General features: G+C 35.7%; 1 protein-coding gene across 5 annotated transcripts in view; it reads right to left on the bottom strand.

Annotated features, from left to right (window-relative positions):
* mid2 (midline 2) overlaps positions 1 to 21352 on the bottom strand; it is a 127349-nt gene that overhangs the window by 41216 nt on the left and 64781 nt on the right. For 3 of the 5 annotated variants that reach the window (XM_026280985.1, XM_026280982.1, XM_026280986.1), the window contains exon 2: positions 16392 to 17100. In XM_026280985.1, the coding sequence (XP_026136770.1) occupies positions 16392 to 17084 (693 nt within the window). In that variant the 5' untranslated portion in view covers positions 17085 to 17100. Of the gene's footprint in view, positions 1 to 16391; positions 17141 to 21352 lie in introns of all 5 variants that reach the window. The other 2 variants (XM_026280984.1, XM_026280983.1) reach the window with 1 other exon arrangement.

Here is a 21352-nt window from a genome sequence, read left to right as displayed (position 1 = left end):
GAATGGCAGATTTCATCATTTAAATTGCATTGTTCAGGCGCAAAAAGCTGGATAAGGCTGGCATACACTATACAATTTTTGCCCAGATTTATGCTCAGATTTGCAGTCCGGAAGAGTCTGTGATAACTGCTGAAATCCAGAGTCTGCAGATTTTGGGTGGACTGAATTGATCAATTTGAAAGAAATTGCATAGTGTATGACGGCACAGACTATGAATCCATCAGTTAACATCAAACATGTCTGTTATTTTGAACTTGTTTTAGAACACACTGTTTTCATTTGTCACAAATTTCTTTGTGTTTGGAAAGACTTTAATGTCTTGTAGAGTGTGATCCTCCGTTGCATAGTGCTTGATGTCTAGTTTTTATCCGTAAACATTTAAAAGTCAGCAAATATAAGATGCCCAGTGTTTTAAAAAAAACGAATTGCATAATGTGTTCCAGCCTTTACTCTAGACGTACATTTTCTGTTTTTTTTTTTTGTTTGTTTTTAGGAGAAGTGCCTTTACCTACAACAGCAGGTTTTTATACCTAGAATTTGCCAGAAAACTGCCAGAAAGAAAGGCTTACATCTTTTTTAGTCCAGCCTTTATCTCCACTCACTACGTGCCTGGGAGGCTGATATTGACGTGGAACATGGAGGTCACAGTTAATGGCTGTAGTGGAGCAGGAGCAAACTCTGGGTCATCGCAGTAGAGGTCACAGCGTAAAAAAAAGACATGCAAAGCTGATGAAACTACATGCAAACAATGCACAGCAGAGGCTGTTACACAAAAAGCCTAAGCCCTTGAGAAGCTTGGATGCAAAATGGAGCTTGCAGTCTATTTATAGCCGCAAAACTTCTGAGACTCTTTTGAAAAGATACTGTCTCCTCCGTTTGACTTTGAACCCTAACCGAACCCAACCCTGTACGCTCCCTGTAATCATAAGCCGAAGACAACTTTCAGCCTGACATCCGTCTTTGACAGGCAGCGTAACAAACGGTTTATTCAGAAAATTAATTTGCAGAAACAAGCCTTGGATCATCTGCCAATGAGTTAAGTGCGATCAATTTGGACAAGCATGGGAACGCTAAAGACTGACTCACGTGGCATGTCTGCTAAATGGCTTTACATTTAATTTGTGTAACACAATTAACTGCTGTAGATTTTCCCGGGATCTGAATGACATGGTGATTCACTTTCTCTGGAACACCATGCTAGCTAGTGACGAATCGAGCGGTTTGACTGGCCTTGAAAGTTCAGGCTTGTTTCGTTCTTCAGTTTGAAATATCACATGCGGCCTGAAGCCCAAAACATTTGGCTGCGGATTGGTAAAGCGTACACAAGTGTGCACAGGTGCACGACTTTCATCACCACCCAGGAATGCTGTACGCAGCCTCCAGACTCTCATTAGACTGTGAAAAGTGGTGTTATGAATTCAAGGTGAACGAGGGTGGGTACAATGCAGAGGTGGAGAGAAAGACGGCACTGTTGTGTATTCAACACCATAAATTATGCCTGTGCTCAGGGAACAATAACAAATCTACAATTGGTGCTATTGTGCGTTTTGTTGTTTTAGTCGATGGCGTACACTCTGGAGATATCCTGCATGCCGTAAATCATTTGGCGGAGCCTCGAATGAACTAAATGAATTGTTCTCATTTGAGTTCTCATTGAAACTCACATCAATGCAAGTCTGTTCTTTCTATTCTTTCAGCTAATGTTAGATAACACTTACTGCTATTCTGTCTTTCAGGTCTGAGGTAAAAGGTTTGAGTGCTCCTCAACTCACAGAGAGTGATGTTTTCTGGCATATCAGTCATTTATATTCCCTCTTTCCCTCTCTTGAAACAGCAAAGCATTCACTAACCACCAGCAAATCAGTTTAAACGAGCTGATATAGTGCAGTTCATTGAATATTTCCATTCATTGTTATTCTACGTAGAACAAAAACACACCTCCTTTCTATGTAAATTGTGCTCAGTATAGTTTCACACCATATTCGTACAAAAAAAATTGAAATTCAGCCAGTATGTTTCTGAATGATGGCTGTGGGAAGCTTAGAACCTGTTCAGTTCAGGCAAGTATGACTTTGTCATTTATTACTCATTTGAACATGAACTGGTTGAAGATGATTTGTCTTTTTTCTGACATTTCCCATAATCCATCTCCCTTGGAGACCTTCATGTTTGTAAGTTCTGCGGAGTAGGACCTGCCAAAAGGGAAAGTCTCAAAACAAACGTGTCCTTCTCAATTGGAAATCCATAAATCCATAGATAAGCTAATACCCGGATATATAACTCAAACACAAAGCTTCAGGCAGAGCACATGGGAAGGCATGTGCAGGGACTTGCCATTTGAAACCTTCAATTGTGGATGAAGGGTGAGTCACGCTATCGCCCTGCATCAAGAGACCTTCTGTCCTCATCTTCTATATTTGTCTATCTCTCTTGCTGTCCTGTGACCGCTGAGAAAGAGCTAGGATGCCAACGGCTGAGACTGGGTCAAATGTTGGCAAACTGAACAGCGCCAACAACATTTTTTTTCAGTAGATACAACTGTATTGAAATCCCTTATACTTCTTTTTTGTCTGCTCCTACTTTTTAAATTAATTTGCATAGCATGAAGGCTCCACTCAAATTTTTTAGGTAGTCAATTCCAACTCATTTTGGTGTTTATTTAATTATTATTAAACTTTATAACAATAATAATTAGGCAATAAGCTTTACAAATAAGTAAGCAATATATTGATTACAATATTTAAAATAAAATGATAAAATAATAATATTAAAATAATATTTTTTTAATACCACTACTACTACTACTACTACTACTAATAATAATAACAATACAATAAATATAAATACTACTTAGTGACTACAAAGCTTATTTCTATTAACTAAAAAAAATACATCAAGAAAAACTGGAAATTTATAAATAAATATACTGCTTTTATTCCCATAAATATATATCAAATAATATACATACAATAAAAAATATAAATATCAATAATATATGAATAATATGCTACAATGCTTATTTTTCAGTTGAGATGAAACCATAATTGACTCAAAAAGTGACATCTATAAATAAATTGGCTTCTTTTAATCCCTCTAATAAACTGAAATCTCAAATATACATAAACAATAATTAACATTCAATAAAACATTTAAACAATATTTACATACAACAATTCTTGTTTCTCATTCAAAACCATAAATTGACTTGAAATTAAAAAAATAAACCTGAACATTAATAAAAACATATTTTTTTATCGATCAATCAATCAATCAAATAAATAAATATTATATATATATATATATATATATATATATATATATATATATATATATATATATAGCATACAAAAATCACACAGAATTGTGATATACTATTTAAGAGTAGTTTTTTTATTTTAGTTCTGACATTCTGCCATTTATTAAGATGTTTGACACTGAACATCTTCCAGTGTTGATGTCACACAATAAATTATGAAAAAATTCATTACGATTGTTTATCACACAACATCTTGCAAGCATTTCACAAAATGCCAATGTAGTCTTAAAATTGCATCCTTACCAATTACATTCTTAATATGGAAAAAATTACCGCAGTAAATCAAGACAGATCTGTACACGACCATCCATATATCTACATCTGCTTCTGGCAGTCTGTTTGCTGCTGCCTCCCACAAGGAAAAAAAGAAAACACACCATTTCAAAAGGCACAATAGCAGATGAATAAAGCACAACACAAAAAATTACACTGACATCTCTTGATTCATCACAGCAATCCTGACAAAAAGATTTCAGAGGCAGCCGCCTCTAACACACTAAAGCTCTGACCTCAGTAACACTATAATCTAGAGCTGTGGCTTGAAATTCAGCCGGGCATTGCTGTTGTGAGCTGTTCTCAGTGGCCAGTAGAATACAGAACAACTTCACACACACAGACAAAACTTCTCTGAAGTGTAAACATGTTTTCAAAGGTGGATAAAAAGGAGTGTTGACGCCAAGAGTGACAAGTGCTGCTTTCTTTAAGGGTTCACAGCGAAGACACGGCCTAGTTCTCAAACCGCAGGAGACCGAGATGGGCATTTGAGATGCACAACAGGGACGACTGTAGTCTCACAGCAGCAACAGACACAGAATATACTGTATCACTCCTCCAAACTACAGTTCTCAGAGTCTAATTGGCTACATAAGAGTGAAAAATCCCTTTGATGGGCCTTTGAAACACTCTGGATGGTAGTCTCTGAGCCACGCAGCACTTTATGAGATATTCTGTCAGAACTGTGTGATCTAGGTTTTAAAAACGCAAGTGAGCTATAATGACGACAGATGCTGAGTCGTGAAAGCCTCTGCAGAACATCCAAACCAATAGATGTTTGTCTGTAATAAATACTACTGAGAAATGCTTGAGAAAGACGAGGAACTAACTGCAGCAATCTTGTAGGATGACTTCAAGAAAACCATATCGGATGTTGTGCCTTCATAACATTGCATCAATCAAGATGTGAAATGTTGTTGATTATGGGTTATAAAAAATACTTTCACAAGTCTTTTTTTTTGTTTTAAATATTATTCAAATACTATTAAGCTTATATATATATATATATATATATATATATATATATATATATATATATATAAAATCTTTAAACTTTTATTTTTATTTCTACAGTTTCCATAACTTTTTATATGTGCTTTCATCATTATTTATTCATCATTCATATTTTTAGCTTTAGTGTATTTTTATTTCAGTTTAGTAATTCAGCTTAAACTTATAGCTAATTTCAAATGCAATATTTCATAATGGTTTTTTTTTTAATTAAATTTAAAAGCAATCCTTCACCCAAAAATGAAAATTCTGCCATCGTTACTCACTCTCAAGTTGTTTCAAATCTGTATGCATTTCTTTCTCCTTCTTTCCTTCTTTATTATTATTATTATTATTTATATTAAGTCAACCATCATCTGTTTGGTTACCAATATTCTTATGCAGGAGTAAATGATAACTAAATATAAATTTTTGACTAAACTATCACTGTTTCTTTTGGCGAAGTTTCATTTTTATTTCATAACAAAAACTATTTCTAATAATTTTTTAGCTTTGATTAAAAATTACAACACTGTTTGAAAGTTCCACTTGGAAATTCTTGGCCAAAATATTTGCTAAAACAAATAAGAATGATTAAATTATTTCAAATAAATGATTGTTTGAATCTGTACCGCACTGGCAGCTCACTGGACTCTTGATACATTTAGTATGATTAAGCAGAGACCTGCATTGCTTCTGAGAAGAAAATGGCTATTAGTTATAACAACTTGAAATTTGGGGAGATAACAAATATTCAACTTAATTGAACTTAACTGAAGTTAAACAGATTCTGAACAGATTCAAGAAATGTTATATGTTTTTTTTTAGAAACCCATTACTTACTCTAATGTTGAAGTTTAAGTTGTGATAACTAATCGCAGCAAAAATTCTTTACAGTGTAGACGAAGTGTTAAGAAACATTATGGTTAAAAATTGCTCAAAGTCAATAATGGGCTGCAATTTGCTAAATGTATGGCAGTGAACATTTAACAAGTAATGGTACAAAACAGAAAAATTAATTCAACATGCAAATGGAACTTCTTACATCTTGTCTACGAGGCAGTGCAGCAAAACTGGATTGCTCTCATTATAATCAATGAAGCTGTCTACAGCAAGTGTGAGACGTTGCTCAGATGTCGTCTAACAAGAAAGACCGCAAGAGCAAACATCTATCAGAGCTGCTCTGCTGGAGGAGGAAAAAAGCCATCAAGTATATACACACAACGGCCCCTCGGAGGGTAGGTCTGACTTACTTAAGTATTTGTTTATGACAACGCTCTGACAAACAAAAGCCTTTTTCAGACCGGATTAGTTTTGTAAGGAGAGGTGAGGTGGGGTAATATAATAATTACCAGACTTTCTCCAATATTTTAATCCCATCTGAATTGGGAACGTCAGTAATTTTTCTGACTTTGTAAAAGATTGTAAATTTCCGTGTTTTTTATTTAGAAAAGATGATGAATGAACAGATTACATTTTATTTACGATAAATAATTTGAAATAATTTTTTTAAACTGCTTTAATGCATATACAATTTGTTATTTGAGTGGAAAAGTGGAAATGTTTTCAGTTTATTTGTAGCCTTTCGCGTCTAATTTTACAGGATAGAGCATGAGACATAGTGCGGACTGGACTCAAAGCCACATTCCCCTGAGCGCAGCAGCTTTTATGTGTCACGACACACAAGCTTGTAAACTACCCACTGTGCAATGGTTTCAAACTAAGCATGTCATTTTGTGATTGGAGCAAGGAGACAAGGGGAAGTTACAAGTGACTGTACATTGTTCAAAGTCTGTTGTCTGCTTCATTCTTTGAATTTTTTTTTTTCAAAAGAAAAAAAAGAGATTCGGAGACTAGGACAATGTGCATTGTGCAAATTATCTGCTTTTTTTATGTGCACTGCAGGATTATAGATTTAATAATGCAAGCAAGACTTTACTGAATATTCAATACCAAATGGTTATGCTTCATCTTGAAAATAATAAAATAGCTAAATGAGTGAGAGCAAGTACACAAACCTATTTCAGTGTTTTCAACATAGATCACTTATCTTGTGCGATCTGATGTTAAACATTACATATGTCCAGAAACAATTATTTTATGGACATATGTCCTAAAAACTCATCCTGTCCTAATACGGTTAAACAAATTTTTTTTTTTTTTGGGATTACAATCCAATGACATTTTCATAAAAACAACATACTAATCTTTGTATATCCTGCAAACAGTTGCTTAAGAAATTATTAAATTGTGTGTGTTTGATCTAAATATATAAACAAGGATTGCTAAAATAATTTTCTCCAATAAGGAAGCTTATTAAATCTCAGCTATGGAGGTTAGCATCTGGTGGGGGGTAAATACAAAATCTCATTTATAATTGACTTGTGCTGAAACTTTCACCATTTACCTTGCTTTTCCTTACTAATAGGCAAAGGATTTTTGGATCACATTGTGATGCAGAATGCATAATTATGTAGACAGCGCAAACTATTTTTACCTCCTCTGGTTCTAATCTTCTCGTATAATTAGCATGCATGGCACGAGGCTTAATGCTCGAGTCAAGATAAACAGACTGTATGATGGGAAATAACCTCACTGCTGGGATTCTCCTGTGTGTGGCAGCATGGCAGATTTGTTGGACCCCGGGCTTTTTGACTCTTGCACCACGGACAGCTGATTGGTGACATTTTTAACAGTCTATTAAAGATGGCTCTGGGAATAAAGCATGCATGAGGTGTCTGTTCTTTAAAGTGGGTTGAATAGGCAAAGAAAGATTCTCCGAAAAGCTGAGAATGAAAATTCGGTCTGGGACCCGCAATATAGCTCATTTTCTGGCTCTTTCAAGACTTTCAAGACTTGAGAGCTACGCATGCTCCAAGAACCAACTGTGCTAACTTAATATTTCCTCACTGAAGACAGAAAGTCTTATTTAAGTTTGTTCATAGAGGTTCATTGCATAAAGAATGAGATATTTAATCACATATAAAAAATTTAATAGTCCCTTCTTTTTATATATATATATATATATATATATATATATATATATATATATATATATATATATATAAATATAAAAATCATCCTTCACTACACTGATTTTTCCCCTTTAAATAAATAAATACATACATACATAAATGCTGTTCTTTTTATTCAGTAAAAAACAGTTGTGCTGGTTTTGGTGTGATACCTACAACTGTTATACATGTTGTTTTTAACTTTGTTCATAATAGGAATTGTTTTTATATACGGCAAATAAGCATATTAGAATTATTATGGATCGTGATACTGAAGACTGGAATAAAGATATATATATGTATTTAGTTTTAAGGCATTATCTCTTTGATATGCTCCAAAGTACTGTTAAAAAATATAACTGACTTTGTGGGGTCATTATTTTTTTGTTCCATCTTGCCCGATGTTCACTGTGACCTTCATTGTTCTGTGATGGATCCAGGCTGTCTGTCCTCATCCCCGACTCACTGGCAGAAGTAGAGATAAGCTGAAGGGGAAGAATAGGTGGAGAGGGGTCTTGTCATAGTCAGTGAGTGTCCCGGGGCAGGAGAAGGAGGTTTGGGATTCCTCAGGGAACGTGAAGCGAGGAGAGAGGTCTCAGACACACTGCAGACGTGCTTGTGGTCTCATACTCTCTGGACAACACGCTTCAATCGCGCAGGATGAGCTGGAACGTCCGTGGCCTGTCCTGATGAAGAAAGGCTGCAGGAAATTCCTACCTTGGACTGTTTTCTGACATTCTGACTCTTGGCGGAAAAGCACCAAGCATCCCTAGCAGAGATAACGGATGACCCAGGTCACCTCAGCCTAAAATTGCTGGGATCAGAATAGCTCAGATGGAAGCGGATGCGGAGTGATTAAATGATTTTTGATCTTCGAAAACATGGCCGGAAAAGATGGAAAAGCAAAGCATTTTTGTTCACAGTCGAATGTAACCAATGCAGAACACAGTAAAGAATGCATCAGGAACCGCAGATCCTGAGAACTGTTGACTGACAAAGATGGAGGAATGCAGATACATGTCACCACATCAAAGCCTGAACAAAACCAGTTCTCAAGGAAAACCACAGCAAGGTCTGCGGTACAGGGAGAAAAAATATTAAAAGGCTCATCCCCACATGAAAATATTAAACTTGTATGACTTTCTTCTGCGTAACACTAAAGGAGAACTTCTGAGGAATTATTTTTTTCATGCAATTAAAATAAATAAGGATTACAGCTTTGGAGCTGCTAAAAGGAGGCAAAAGCCCTAAAACATATTATAAACGTGGTCCATATGACGCTTGCACTGAAAGGAGGATGTGTATGTTTTTTTTTTTTTAAGTAGCCACTTTTAACAATAGCTGTTCCAGTAACAAGCTTGTTATTCAGCATGTACTGTGGCAAAATGCTACTTTTTAAATGAACTGAAAACTCAAGTTTTACAACCAAACCGTCTGAGGGCATAAGAAAATGTGCTGGCCTGAAATTTTAGTGAAACGATTCATTTTGATGATTCATTTAAGAAAATAAATAAAAACCAATCACATAGTGGATAAAATGTAAATGCATAAATAAAAGCACTGTATTTAAAGTATTCTGGCAGCTTTGAGAGAGAAATAGATCGAGATTGAATCACTGAACTGTGATTGATTGATTGACCTGTGAATGAATCATTCAGATAAAAAATATTCTGATTCAAAAGAAAGATTAGTTTTTTTGTTTTGTTTTATTCTTTTTTACATACAGCTATTGCATACCTTCAGAAGACTTGGAATTTACAAGTTGAAGACAGATCAGATTGAAGATTGATTACATTTTTATTTTACTTTTTTTTTTTTTTTCACAAGATTGACCAGCAGAGGCTGTCAATGTCTCTTATTTTTTATTTATTTTTTTGCTACACAGAGGACTGTAAGTCATATGGGTTTAGAAAGACACGAGGATGAGTTCATTTTGAGGTGAACTAATTCTTTAAAGTCGCTTTCCAAAGCAAAGCATCCAGCGCAAATAACTTCACAGGACTTTGGAGTACAGCACCGCAGCAGGCCAAATAAAAGGTAGAACATGAATGCAAGAGACTCTACATGAATTGCTAATACACAAATCCCATTTCAAAGAGGGGCAAGACTGAGTGGAATAATCTCCTAAAACCAGAGCCAGTACAGCTTTTAATCCCACTCTCTGAGCATTACTGATATTGTCCATCATGTATGCAGCTGGAAGATGATATATGTGGCGCTTTGCACTTCACACCATAGCACAAAGCGGAGAAAACATCACATTAGCCCCATGCACTCAAGAAACTCCTCAACCTGGGGACCAAAGTGGAGAGAGAAGGAGAAGGTGGTTCGCATTGTAAGGCTGATGACTCCACTTCACTGCTCTTAAAAGCTTTTCAGTTCCTCTCTGCATTAATTGTGTATGGGGAGCGCAAGGTTCGAAGCAGTTTAATAACAAGCCTCTATATTCACCTCTGATAACCTGTCACTATATCTCTTCACAGCATGCCCCATGCATTACGCACATGTGGCCATTTCTGCACGCAACCATGTGCCAGGTATGTGCACGCCTGTATAGGAGAGAGAAAAAAAGCCCCTAAGAAGGTCTCTGAACACCTCCGTACAGAAACAACAAGCACTCTTGCTTCACTCGGTTCTCACGCAGCTGCAAAACACTGGCATGCCTCCATACAGATGGGAGAGAAAAAGAAAAGAGGCAGGTTCCAAAAAGCAATAAAAGCAGCAAAAACCATTAAAACACATTTTATTATAATAGATTATTACCAGAGTTGGGGAATAATGATTAAAAGTAGAAAAGCCACTAATTTAACTATATTTTTCAGTAGCCTGACTGTAGCTCAGCTGCTTTTAAAACAGAATAGCTTTTCTAGTAACAAACAACATTTTTTTTCAACATGTAGAGAAGTAGTGTGATAAAACTGCACATTACGTTTTTTTTTTTTTTTCAGAAGTAATAATTAACACCAATTCAGTTTTATATTTAGACTTATATTTTGAAAATAAATATGTGACCCTGCAGCACAAAACCAGTCATAAGTAAGTGGTAAATATGTAGCAATTTTTCAAAAATCAATGCATATTAAGTAAAGATCATTTTCTATGAAGATATTTTGTAAATTTCCTTCTGTAAATATATAAAAACGTAGTGTTTGATTAGAAATATGCATTGCTAAAATTTTGTTTACATTATTTACATTTTTTTTGCACCCTCAGATTTTCAAATAGTTGTATCTCGGCCAAATATTGTCATATCTTAACAAACCATACATACATGGAAAGCTTATTTATTTGTTTCAGATGATGTATAAAAATCTCAATCCTTATGACTGGTTTTGTGGTCTAGTGTCACAAATACAATATTCTTTTTGTAGCAAATATAAACAATAATACATATTATTGTTTTTCAAACTACATATCATTTGTATTGAAATATTTTTACTAAAATTATAAAATATTTAAGTCAAATGCTGTTCATTATTATTTTAATTATTATTATTAATGTATTTTAACAGCTTTTTTACATTAGTGTTATTTATACCTTTTTTCTTCACTGTAACTTAATAGGTTATACTTAATATTAAAAACAATAATATACATATAAACACAACATACATACATATATATTTTATAAAAACAGAATATCTATCTATCTATCTATCTATCCATCCATCCATCCATCCATCCATCCATCCATCCATCCATCCATCCATCCATCCATCCATCCATATATTAATAGAAATATAATAAGAATACAGAATAATTTTCTAACATTTACAGCTACATTTTTGTTAAATTATATTAAATGCTTCTGATCATCATCAAGTTTTTTTTTTGTAGTTATAATACAAAATAATTAAATAATTAAAGGCTAATTTTAGATTTCGGTAAAAATGGCAAGTCATAATCTTTAGCTTTGATTCAGTAACTGGCTTTTATGGTAATTAGCTACAGTTTCAAAATATGTTGCCAACACTGAGGGTCATAGTCAGTGTCCTCTGAAGTCAGCTGTGAGCGTATACTAAATCTGTACCTTTCATTACTCTAAATGAGGAGTATTTCCATAGTGCTTAAATTCATAAGCGTGACACATTGCCTCCTGCATTATCTCCTCTGAACACCTTGGGCTAAAGGACCAAACCAGGCCAATGTGGCCGCAGTAGGGAAATCTAGCAGAGGCTGAGGTGCAAGGAAAGCCCAGTTCATATCAATCACCCTTTCAGCTGACTTGCTCTTTTGGCTTTGAAAACTGTCTTTTAGGAGCATTTTGAAAATGACCCCAGCGGCCTACTGATGGCTCACTGAATGCAGCAGAATTGGGTGAGTCTGTGTCTGCTGAGCTGGGCTCATATATCTGTGAGAAGATAGACGGCTTCCCTAAGGAGCTTAGAGTAAGAGGCCCAACCGCCAAACGGGGTGGAACTTTAATCAAAGCTGACTGCTGCGACTTGCAACTTTTCCGAAATAGAAATTAAGCCTTTAATCGCCACTTTTTTTCATATTTTGTGTTTTGGCCCTGTAAAAGCTAATCCCTGAGCATTTGCGAGAGTACTGTCATGCTTTGAAGGCCTCACCGTCCGACGTTACTCATGTAAGTCACGTTCAAACGCAGGAGACGGGGTAGGATCAATAGGCGGGTGGAAGATGTGCGCTGAGTGCAATGGACAGCGAACGCCTAAACATAATATTTGTCTTGGCTCCTTTCTGCAGCTGTTTAGACGTGAAGAGTGCGTGAAGAGGTGTTGATGAGGTTTTAAAAGAATGGCAGCTCATTAGCTTCCTGAAGTATAGCACACAAAGACTGAAGTACCTGCTCTTCAATCAATTAGCTGCCTGTAACAAAGCATCTGAGAGCATCAACACTGAAAAGACAATTTTCAAAAAGATTTTTACACACTGCCATTCAAAAGTTGGAGGTCATATTAGTCTTTTTTTTTTTTTTTATAGTTTTTGAAAGAAGCCTCCTAGGCTCATCAAGACTAATATTATATTACTGTATTATACATTTAATCATATTCTATATTACAATTATTTATAGTATTATTACAATGAATATATTTTTATGGTATATATTCTTTGATTTATTTACAATCATCAGTGTCACAAAATTCCTGAGAAATCATTCTAAAATGCTTGATGCTATGATTTGATGCACAGGAAACATCACTTATTATGTATTATTGAATATTATATTGGATGATTATATTGTATATTACAATTTACAATGTCGTGCAATATTTTTTGGCAGAGTTCAAAAGAATTGCATTTACTTAAAAAAGTTTTTTTTTTTTTTGTAGCAATTTTATATATAATCTACTCTATATAATCTGCTTTTATCTGTACAATCAAAACTGGAAGTGCAATTTGAGTTATTTTCTGCGTTATCAGGAGATTAAGCCGCAAAACGTGTAAACGTCTTAATCGACTCCAGAGGGTTAACAGACTTTTGAACGATAATGTGGTTAGCATAATTAAATCTACTTTTGCTATGAAGAAAACGAACCACATGCAAATTGAAGTATAATCTTCAAGTATACTTTACATATGTGAGAAAAAATAAGGTTGTGCTCAGTTGAAAGCAACATAAATCTCCAAGATGTTTTCTAATTCTGTAAAAACTGTTTCATCATAAGCATAGCTGTAAACACAACAATAATCCTTATTAGCTTCTAATGAGAACTACTCACACTTATCACAAGCCTCCATTCTCAGGCCTCCATAATTAAATATTTAATTCATTTAAATAGCCCTAAACTTAATGCGTGTCTCTTCATTTTCTAATAATTACCTGACATGCAGTAAGTTCTGTTCAAAACACACAGAATACATTTTAAAAACACGTATCATTATTTAGCACAAAGGAAAACATGAATCATAAGAGTAAAATATGAACAAAAAATGTACTCGGGGGGCTAAATGCAACTCTTTTTCAGGACATGAGCATGTGAGCATGTGCAAACCTATACAACTTTATTGCAGGAGAGCCTGCGGTTTGGCTTCACAATAACTGTAATATGCAATTCAGCGACTGTTGACTGGGAAACGGCAGAGCTCATCTAAACGCGTGGAACAGTCTGAATCATCATCATCCACCGTGAAGCTTACGTACAAACAAGGATTTCTCATTTTACTTGAGCCGGAAGAAGATTAAAAGTTTGAAGCCCTGAGCCCTGACGGCTTCTTTGCTCTCTCTCTCTCTCTTCAGGTTGTGGATTGGAAGTTCAAAGTTAGACAGGTTCAAAGCTTCGGCAGGGGAACATTCAAATAAGCCTCTGCAACGTAGATACAAACCCCAATCCAGACGTTTTGCATTAAAAGTCCATTTTAGACCCGCCGTCTTATTTTAGGCCTAGCACAACTTTTTTTAAACGGAACGAGTCGAGACTTTTACAGGTTCCATGCGGAATGTGTACAACAAGCATCTACGGAAATAGAGGTAATTATGAATAGAACATTCCAGTGAGTAATTCAAAACCGAGGTAATCCTCGCAGTCCGTCGGGAAATTAAATGTCGATCTGGATGCTGTAACCTTTGCATACTGCTAGCCTCTTTTCTGTTTCCCTGCAAGAAGACCTTGGGACAAAAGAGGAACAACTTTCTCAGATATCGACTTTCAGCAACACACAATGAACTTCGTCTAGCACAATTGAGGCCGTTTCAGCAGAGCTGCGTCGTTTCCTTCAAAAACCAGATGGGGCGAGCGTCAGTGATTGGAATTTCTTTTGTGCGAGCTGGTGTGAACAAAGAGGTCAACCGGGATACAAGATCACAGGGAGATCACATGTGCCCTCTATGCATGCTATTATAATGCTGATGCAGATGTCAATGGCGGCCTATTCATGGGAGCTGGATTACGACGGTGTAGAGGCCTCGACGTGGGCTCGTATTTACAAATCCACCTCATGAGAACTTAACAAGCACATAACGCCAGCGGCCTTAACCCACCCTTCTCTTGTAACTTGACCTTCGCAGGGATAATTAGGGCTGATCTGGAGGAAACTCGCTCTGAAGTTATGGTGGCATTGAAAAAACGAGGCACGGATGTAATTCTGGCCTTCTGCAGCTGCGGATGATTAAACTGATGGGCACGAAGTGTATTCACATGTTGGGAGCTCTGTGTGAGCTTCTGTATTTTAGCCCTGATTCAGCAATCAGGGTCTTTGTAGCAGGTCAGCATTGCGTTTCAGTGCCGAACAGAGAACGGCTTTAGGGACTGCAGACTCATCTAATATTATAATGAGTTGTGTTCAAAGGAACAGCTGGGCAGTTCTGGCTGCTACTATGCATGAAGTGTTCCACAATGAAGGCCAACAAATATCCGAAGAATGAGATAGGTTGATGCTAATGAAATGAAATTAGCTTACTGAAGAGAAAAAAAACTAGTTTCATAAATGATGGTTACAATACATGATGCAGGACAGCAAACATTTTACCAAAGAGATCACCTTGAACTATTTCACTCAAAACTAGTCATTGTGAAACCTTTCTATAACTCACTTAGAGGCGTCTGCGCTGCTTCTATAATAAAGAGCTAATGATAGTGAAAACAGCTGTGTAATGCAAGACACTGCAGGCAAAAACACTGCTTTTTCATGCACTGGTCAATTTTGAGATTTTGGGCAATTTGTCTTTTTCTTCAATGGAAAGAAAACATCTAAAATAAATGTTTATCTTGTTGCACTTTATGCATATGTGTCTGAAGATTTCAATTTAAAAGCTGCTTTCTCCACTTTACTAGCCTTTACAGCTTCATTCCCACTTACATCTTGAAGGTTTTTAATTTGTTCATACATCATTTTTCATTTGGTTCATATGGTCTATTTTTCTGCCTGTTGACAATATTTTCTGAATTATGTTTGACTCTAATGTGTAAACAAAATAAAACAAACTTTGAACCTTTGCTTTATCCAATTTTTCAAATTCTGTTCTAAAAACATCTGCACATTAGTGCATATTTAAATGAAAAGTTCAACCAAAAATGAAAATTTGCTGACAATTTACTGAACCTCAGGCCAATCAATATTTTTAATAAGTTTGTTTCTTACTGAACAGATTTGGAGAAATGTAGCATTACATCATTTTCTCACTAATGGATCCTCTGCAATGAATGGGTGCCATCAGAATGAAAGTCCAAACAGCAAAAAAAAAAAAAAACAATCACAATAATCCACAAGTAATCCACTCGTCTCCAGTTCATCAATTAATGTCTTAAAAAACTGCAGGTTTGTAAGAAACATATAAGAAACACAGGTGTTTTAACTTTAAATCATCGCTTCTGGGACAAAATCCAAAATAACACGTACTCCAGCTAAAAAAAACATCCTCACCAACATATTTGTTTAAAACTGTTTTGGCATGTAAAATGAATATTATGGATAGAGGATTCAAATTTTGCCACAAGGATATTTTTTTTGGGTAAAAAAACTGTTCCTTACAAACACACTTCATCTTTTCGCTTCTCAAGATGTTGATTCATGGACTGGAGTAGTGTGGATTACTTGTGGATTATAGTTTTTATCAGCTGTTAGGACTGTCGGCACCCATTCACTGCAGAGGATCCATTGGTGAGCAAGTGATGCAATGCTAAATTTATCCAAATATTTTCTGATGAAAAAACATTGTGGATAGAAAATCTTCATTTTTGGGGGGTTACTGTAATTACATTACAGAAAACTTGTAACACTAAGAAAATTGCAGTTCTTATTGTAATCAATCAACTGGGGAAGCATGGTTATATCTATTATTATTATTTTTTTTTTACCTGGGGTGTCTTGCCTTAAGAATCAAGTTCAGGACTCACCTTGAGCTTGTCGAAGCGATCGCTAAGTGAGGTGACCTGATGCTCACGGTGCCGTCCCACCAGCTTGCAAAGAGCGCAGATCAGCTGGTCGTCCACCACGCAGTACATGCTGACCTTCTCGTTCTCGTGCTCCAGGCAGGCCAACCCACGCAGCTGAGAGTCCGCCACCGGCTCCACCAGACGATGGCTGGTGAAGGGCTTCTTATTGGGGTGCGTGGCGCGCAGGCAGCGGTCGCAGTACGACACCTCGCACGTCACGCATGTCTTCACGGCCTCCCGCGGGGGCTCCTGATCGCAGAACTGGCAGCCGACACGCTCGAGGGACATGGCGCTACTGGCGGGGCTGCCCCTCGTGCTCCCGCCGAGCGTGGCGCTGTAGGGTCGCGGCCGGCGACTCTCGTTGGGGGAGTTGGGCCCACTGACGGAGGCCTTCTGGAAGCGGTCGATGATGTTCTGCAGCGTCACATTGCGCTTTAGGCCCTCCAGGCCGCGCTGGTTGAGCGTGATGACGTAGCGGCAGGTGGGGCACTGGAAGGCGGAGATGGACTCGAGAGGCTTGGTGCTGGAGCAGTGCGAGACCAGGATGCGGTGGGCACAGTTGAAGCACAGGCTGTGGGCGCAGGGCAGCAGGAGGGGGTCCTCAAACAATTCCAGGCAGATTGGACACGTCAGCTCGGACTCCAGTGTTTCCATCTTCAGTTGAACCGATCTAAAGGTGACATCAAATCCCACAGAAGCTGGTCAGTCACCTGTGCAGCGGATAGCTACGAGTTAGTGGCAAGCAAAAAGCAGCAGAAAGAGAAATTCCGCTCAAAAACAAAAATCGGTTGAAATAATTAAAATAAGCATTCTGCAAACAACAAAATTAAAATAAGAAAAACAAACAAAAAAAAAATCATCATGAAATTATAGCCTATTTTTTTATATTATATTATATTGCCATGAAAAAAATACAATAAATAGATAAACTGATTATTCAAAAGAAAAGAAAATTGAGAAAATACATTTTTATTATTTATTTTTCATTTAAATTCCTATATTATATTAATACTAATCTTATATTAAAAAACTAAATACACTGAAACAGTAAAAGCTGAAAATAGAGAAACTTTTATCATGAAAGGTATTTTGGTTTTAGAAAAATATATAATATCATAATATAGCCATAAAATTAAATTAAAAAAATTACTAAAAACTAAATGGAGCAGATTTTTCTTTTAGATTACATTATATTATATTACTACTATATTTCTTTTTCTTTATTCATCATTGTTTTGGTTGCATATTGTACACGTATGCATAAGAATTATGCCAATAAAGTGAAATTGAACACTGAACTAAGCTACATTTGTGATGACAAAAGCTAAATTAGAAAATAAATCAAACTAAAATAACCTTGATGACAACTGGAAAAAAAGAGGAGGAAAATATTGATTTTGAGCGGAAAATCACTAGAGTTGTAAGCAGTTTGGTTAATGAAAGCACACACACACACACAAATTCAAAGCATTATCTCTGGCTCAATAGTGGCAGCGTGTGTAAGCTAATAGTTTTACAAGGAGAACATAAATGTCAAAACATGATCAAGGATTGCCTTCAAGCTGCATTGTCATCGTGACAGATGGGGATTAAAGAAGACTTTACGTTCCATTCACTTTCATTCATACGCATATGCTCTGGGCTAGAGGAACAGTGTACACACACACACACACACACACACACCTGTTGGGCTTCAGCAAAGCAAATCAATGTCATCAAGCAACATCTCCTCTGCCCATAAACTAAGACCCGATAAGTTGCTTTACTTCACTTAAGACAGTTTAAAGAAAAGCGAAACCTCCTGAAGTAAAACCACTCCTGCGCATTTATTTTAAATCATATATTCATGCCACGCTGCTGCTGTTTTAATGGAGGGGCTTTAGCACATTACAATGTTTCTGCTTTGATGAATATGAATGGGCCTAAATCAGCACAGCACATCACTGAACACGGGCACCTGTTCCTCCAGTCTGCATGCTAAAATGTGTTTGTCTCTTTAGCTAATGAACTGTACTTCACATGAGATGGTTAACATTCACATAAACAAGGAATTTATGAAAAAAAATAAAATAAAAATAATAATCACACTATATAATGAAATGTATTACTACCTTCGAAGCAGGGATGTGCAAAATTATATATATATATATAAAACTGATTAGTATTTGGTTTGTCTAAATGACAAGTCAGTCATCTGTATAATTATATATAATTCTAAAATATACTCATGCCAGGCGTGTTTCTGACACCATGTGTAGAGCAAACATGAGCAGAGCAGTGTGGTCAAATGTAAATCACTCCCATCACAATCAATAAAGCCAACTAGAGGAGTCTATTCTGGAATGTGATACAGCTTCAGCTTTGATGCTTCTAGTATAAACAGACATGTATGTGTACACTACACACCAACTTAAAAAATAAATAAATAAATAAATCTATAACTAAAATAGCAATTAAATCACATTAAAGTGGGGGACTTAAAACAACATTTCCTGGAACAGGTTAATGTGAGACATACAATAGTATTTTATTATTATTTATTACTATTCTATCGAAAAATTACCATTATTATTATTATTATTATTATTAATATTATTATTATTATTAATGAAACAATAAATACATACAAATAAAAGAACAAAACAAAATCTAGTATTAAATAAATAAACAAATAAAAACTTTTTTATTAATAATAGTAATTTATTATTATTATTATTATTATTATTTTCCTAAATTTCAGAATATTTCACACTCTGAGCTGAGTTCATGAATCCAACCACTTGCTCTTTTTATGCCATTCCCACAAAGTTACTAAAGGATGTTCTGTCCTCTGTGTTGCCAAGTCTACTTTCAATTATCAATAGCGCTTTACAAACAGACACTGTACCATTTGCCTTGAACAGGCTGTGGTCCATCCTTTGATTAAAAAAAAATAAAAATCTTGATCCTTCTGATTTTAATAACTATAGGCCCATTTTGAAAATTACATTTAATCTCTAAAAACATTCTGGATCCTTTTCAGTCTGGCTCCAGAGCTAAACATACTGTAGTACTGAATCTGCACTTTTGAGGGTAATAAATGACCGCTCACTATCTGCAGACTCTGGTAACTACTATTTTTCTATTATTGGACTTAAGTGCGGCTTTTGATACTGTGGATCATCGTATCTAGTTAAAGAGATTGGACCTTGAAGTTGTCATTCGTGATGGTGAACTAGACTGGTTTGCATCATATCTCACAAACAGGAATCTTTTGGTGGAAATTGGAGAATTTTCATCAAGTTCAGTTCCCGTCACTTGTGGGGTGCCACAGGGCTCAATTCTGGTTCCAATCTAATTTTCCTTATACTTACTCACTCTTCATTTCATTTTTGAGTCCCATAGAGTTTCATATCACATTTATGCCGATGACACTCAGCTCTATTTTCCATTAAAATCAAGTACTGATTCAGTTTCCTCTCTTCTAGTTTGTTTAGAGGACATTAAAGCTTAAATGGACAATAATTTCCTTCAATTAAATCAAAAGAAGACTGATGTTATGTTGTTTGGCCCTTCACACCTTTTAAATAATATTAGTTCTACCCTTGGCCCCCTTCAAGATAACATTCGTGATCCTGAGTTAAAATTTGATAAACAAATCAACTGTAGTTAGAGCCAGTTTTCTGCAGCTTTGGGGACTTCACAAGCGGGGACTTGGAAATCCGTTATTCATGCATTTATTTCAATCAGGCTGAACTACTGTAACGCTCTATATGCTGGAAAAAATCAGTCCTCGCTCACGTGATTACAAGTGGTAGAGAATGCTGCGGCTAGTTTTTTAACTGGGACAAAAAAGACAGAACATGTTATACCTGTGTTGTCATCATTGGCTACCTGTTCGATTCAGCGTTGATTTTAAGGTTTTAGTATTTGTATTTAAATCACTTCATGGTCTTGCCTCTTCATATATTTCAGACATTCTCCACTCGTATTCTTCAGTAAGAACGCTCAGATCAACCCAGATGATATTAAAATCTTCCAAAATCTCGACTTAAATCCAAAGGTGACAGAGCATTCTCCGTTCTTGGTCCTAAGCTCTGGAATTCCCTACCTTTGTCAATAATACTTTCCCCTACTCTTTTTACATTTAAATCTTCTCTTAAAACATACTTTTTTTCTCAGGCATATGTGTACTTTTATATTAATTATTAAATTAATATTATTTTGTTTTGTCTTAAATATTGTTTTAAATTGCATGATGTTTCCTGTCTTAATTGTATTACTTTTGTTTTGGTTTCTTTTCATATTTCATTATGAGTGTTTAATATTATAACTGTATTGTACGAGGCTGTTTTAAAGGGCTTTATAAATAAACTTGACCTTGACCTTATTGTCATTATTAAATAAAAAATAAAAAATAAATATTAATAAGACAAAAAAACTGTTATTATTATTATTAAAACAAATAATAAATACATAAATTAAAGAACAAAATAAATAAATAAACATTTTATAAAATGTATAATAATATAATTATTATTATAAAAATAAATACAAATAAAATGTTAATAATAAAAATAATAATAATTATGCTTACATTTTTGTTTTCTCACTTTATTCTCTATTTCTCCTTCTTGGTCCTGTGTGCATCCATGTGACTTCATATCGATTGTGCTAGACTGCTCTGTGGCTTTTAACGATTTCCATCTCTGATGTTACATACAAATCAATGCAGAACTCCAAGCACACGTAAAAGGCTATGATCACATTGCCTTAGACTGTCACATTTCCCCGCACCTTCTGATCTAACAGCGACACCATCCATCTCTGTCCTATCATTCCCACATTAGGTTTCAGCTCCATCCTCTTAAATAGCTATTGAGCATGTCAGAATCTTCAAGACACACTGCTCTACTGAAGCAGCAAGTTACTGCCATTTCTGA

This window comes from Carassius auratus, chromosome 14, assembly GCF_003368295.1.
Source record: "Carassius auratus strain Wakin chromosome 14, ASM336829v1, whole genome shotgun sequence".
Lineage (NCBI taxonomy): Eukaryota > Metazoa > Chordata > Actinopteri > Cypriniformes > Cyprinidae > Carassius > Carassius auratus.
This window is presented reverse-complemented; position numbering and strand designations above follow the sequence as displayed.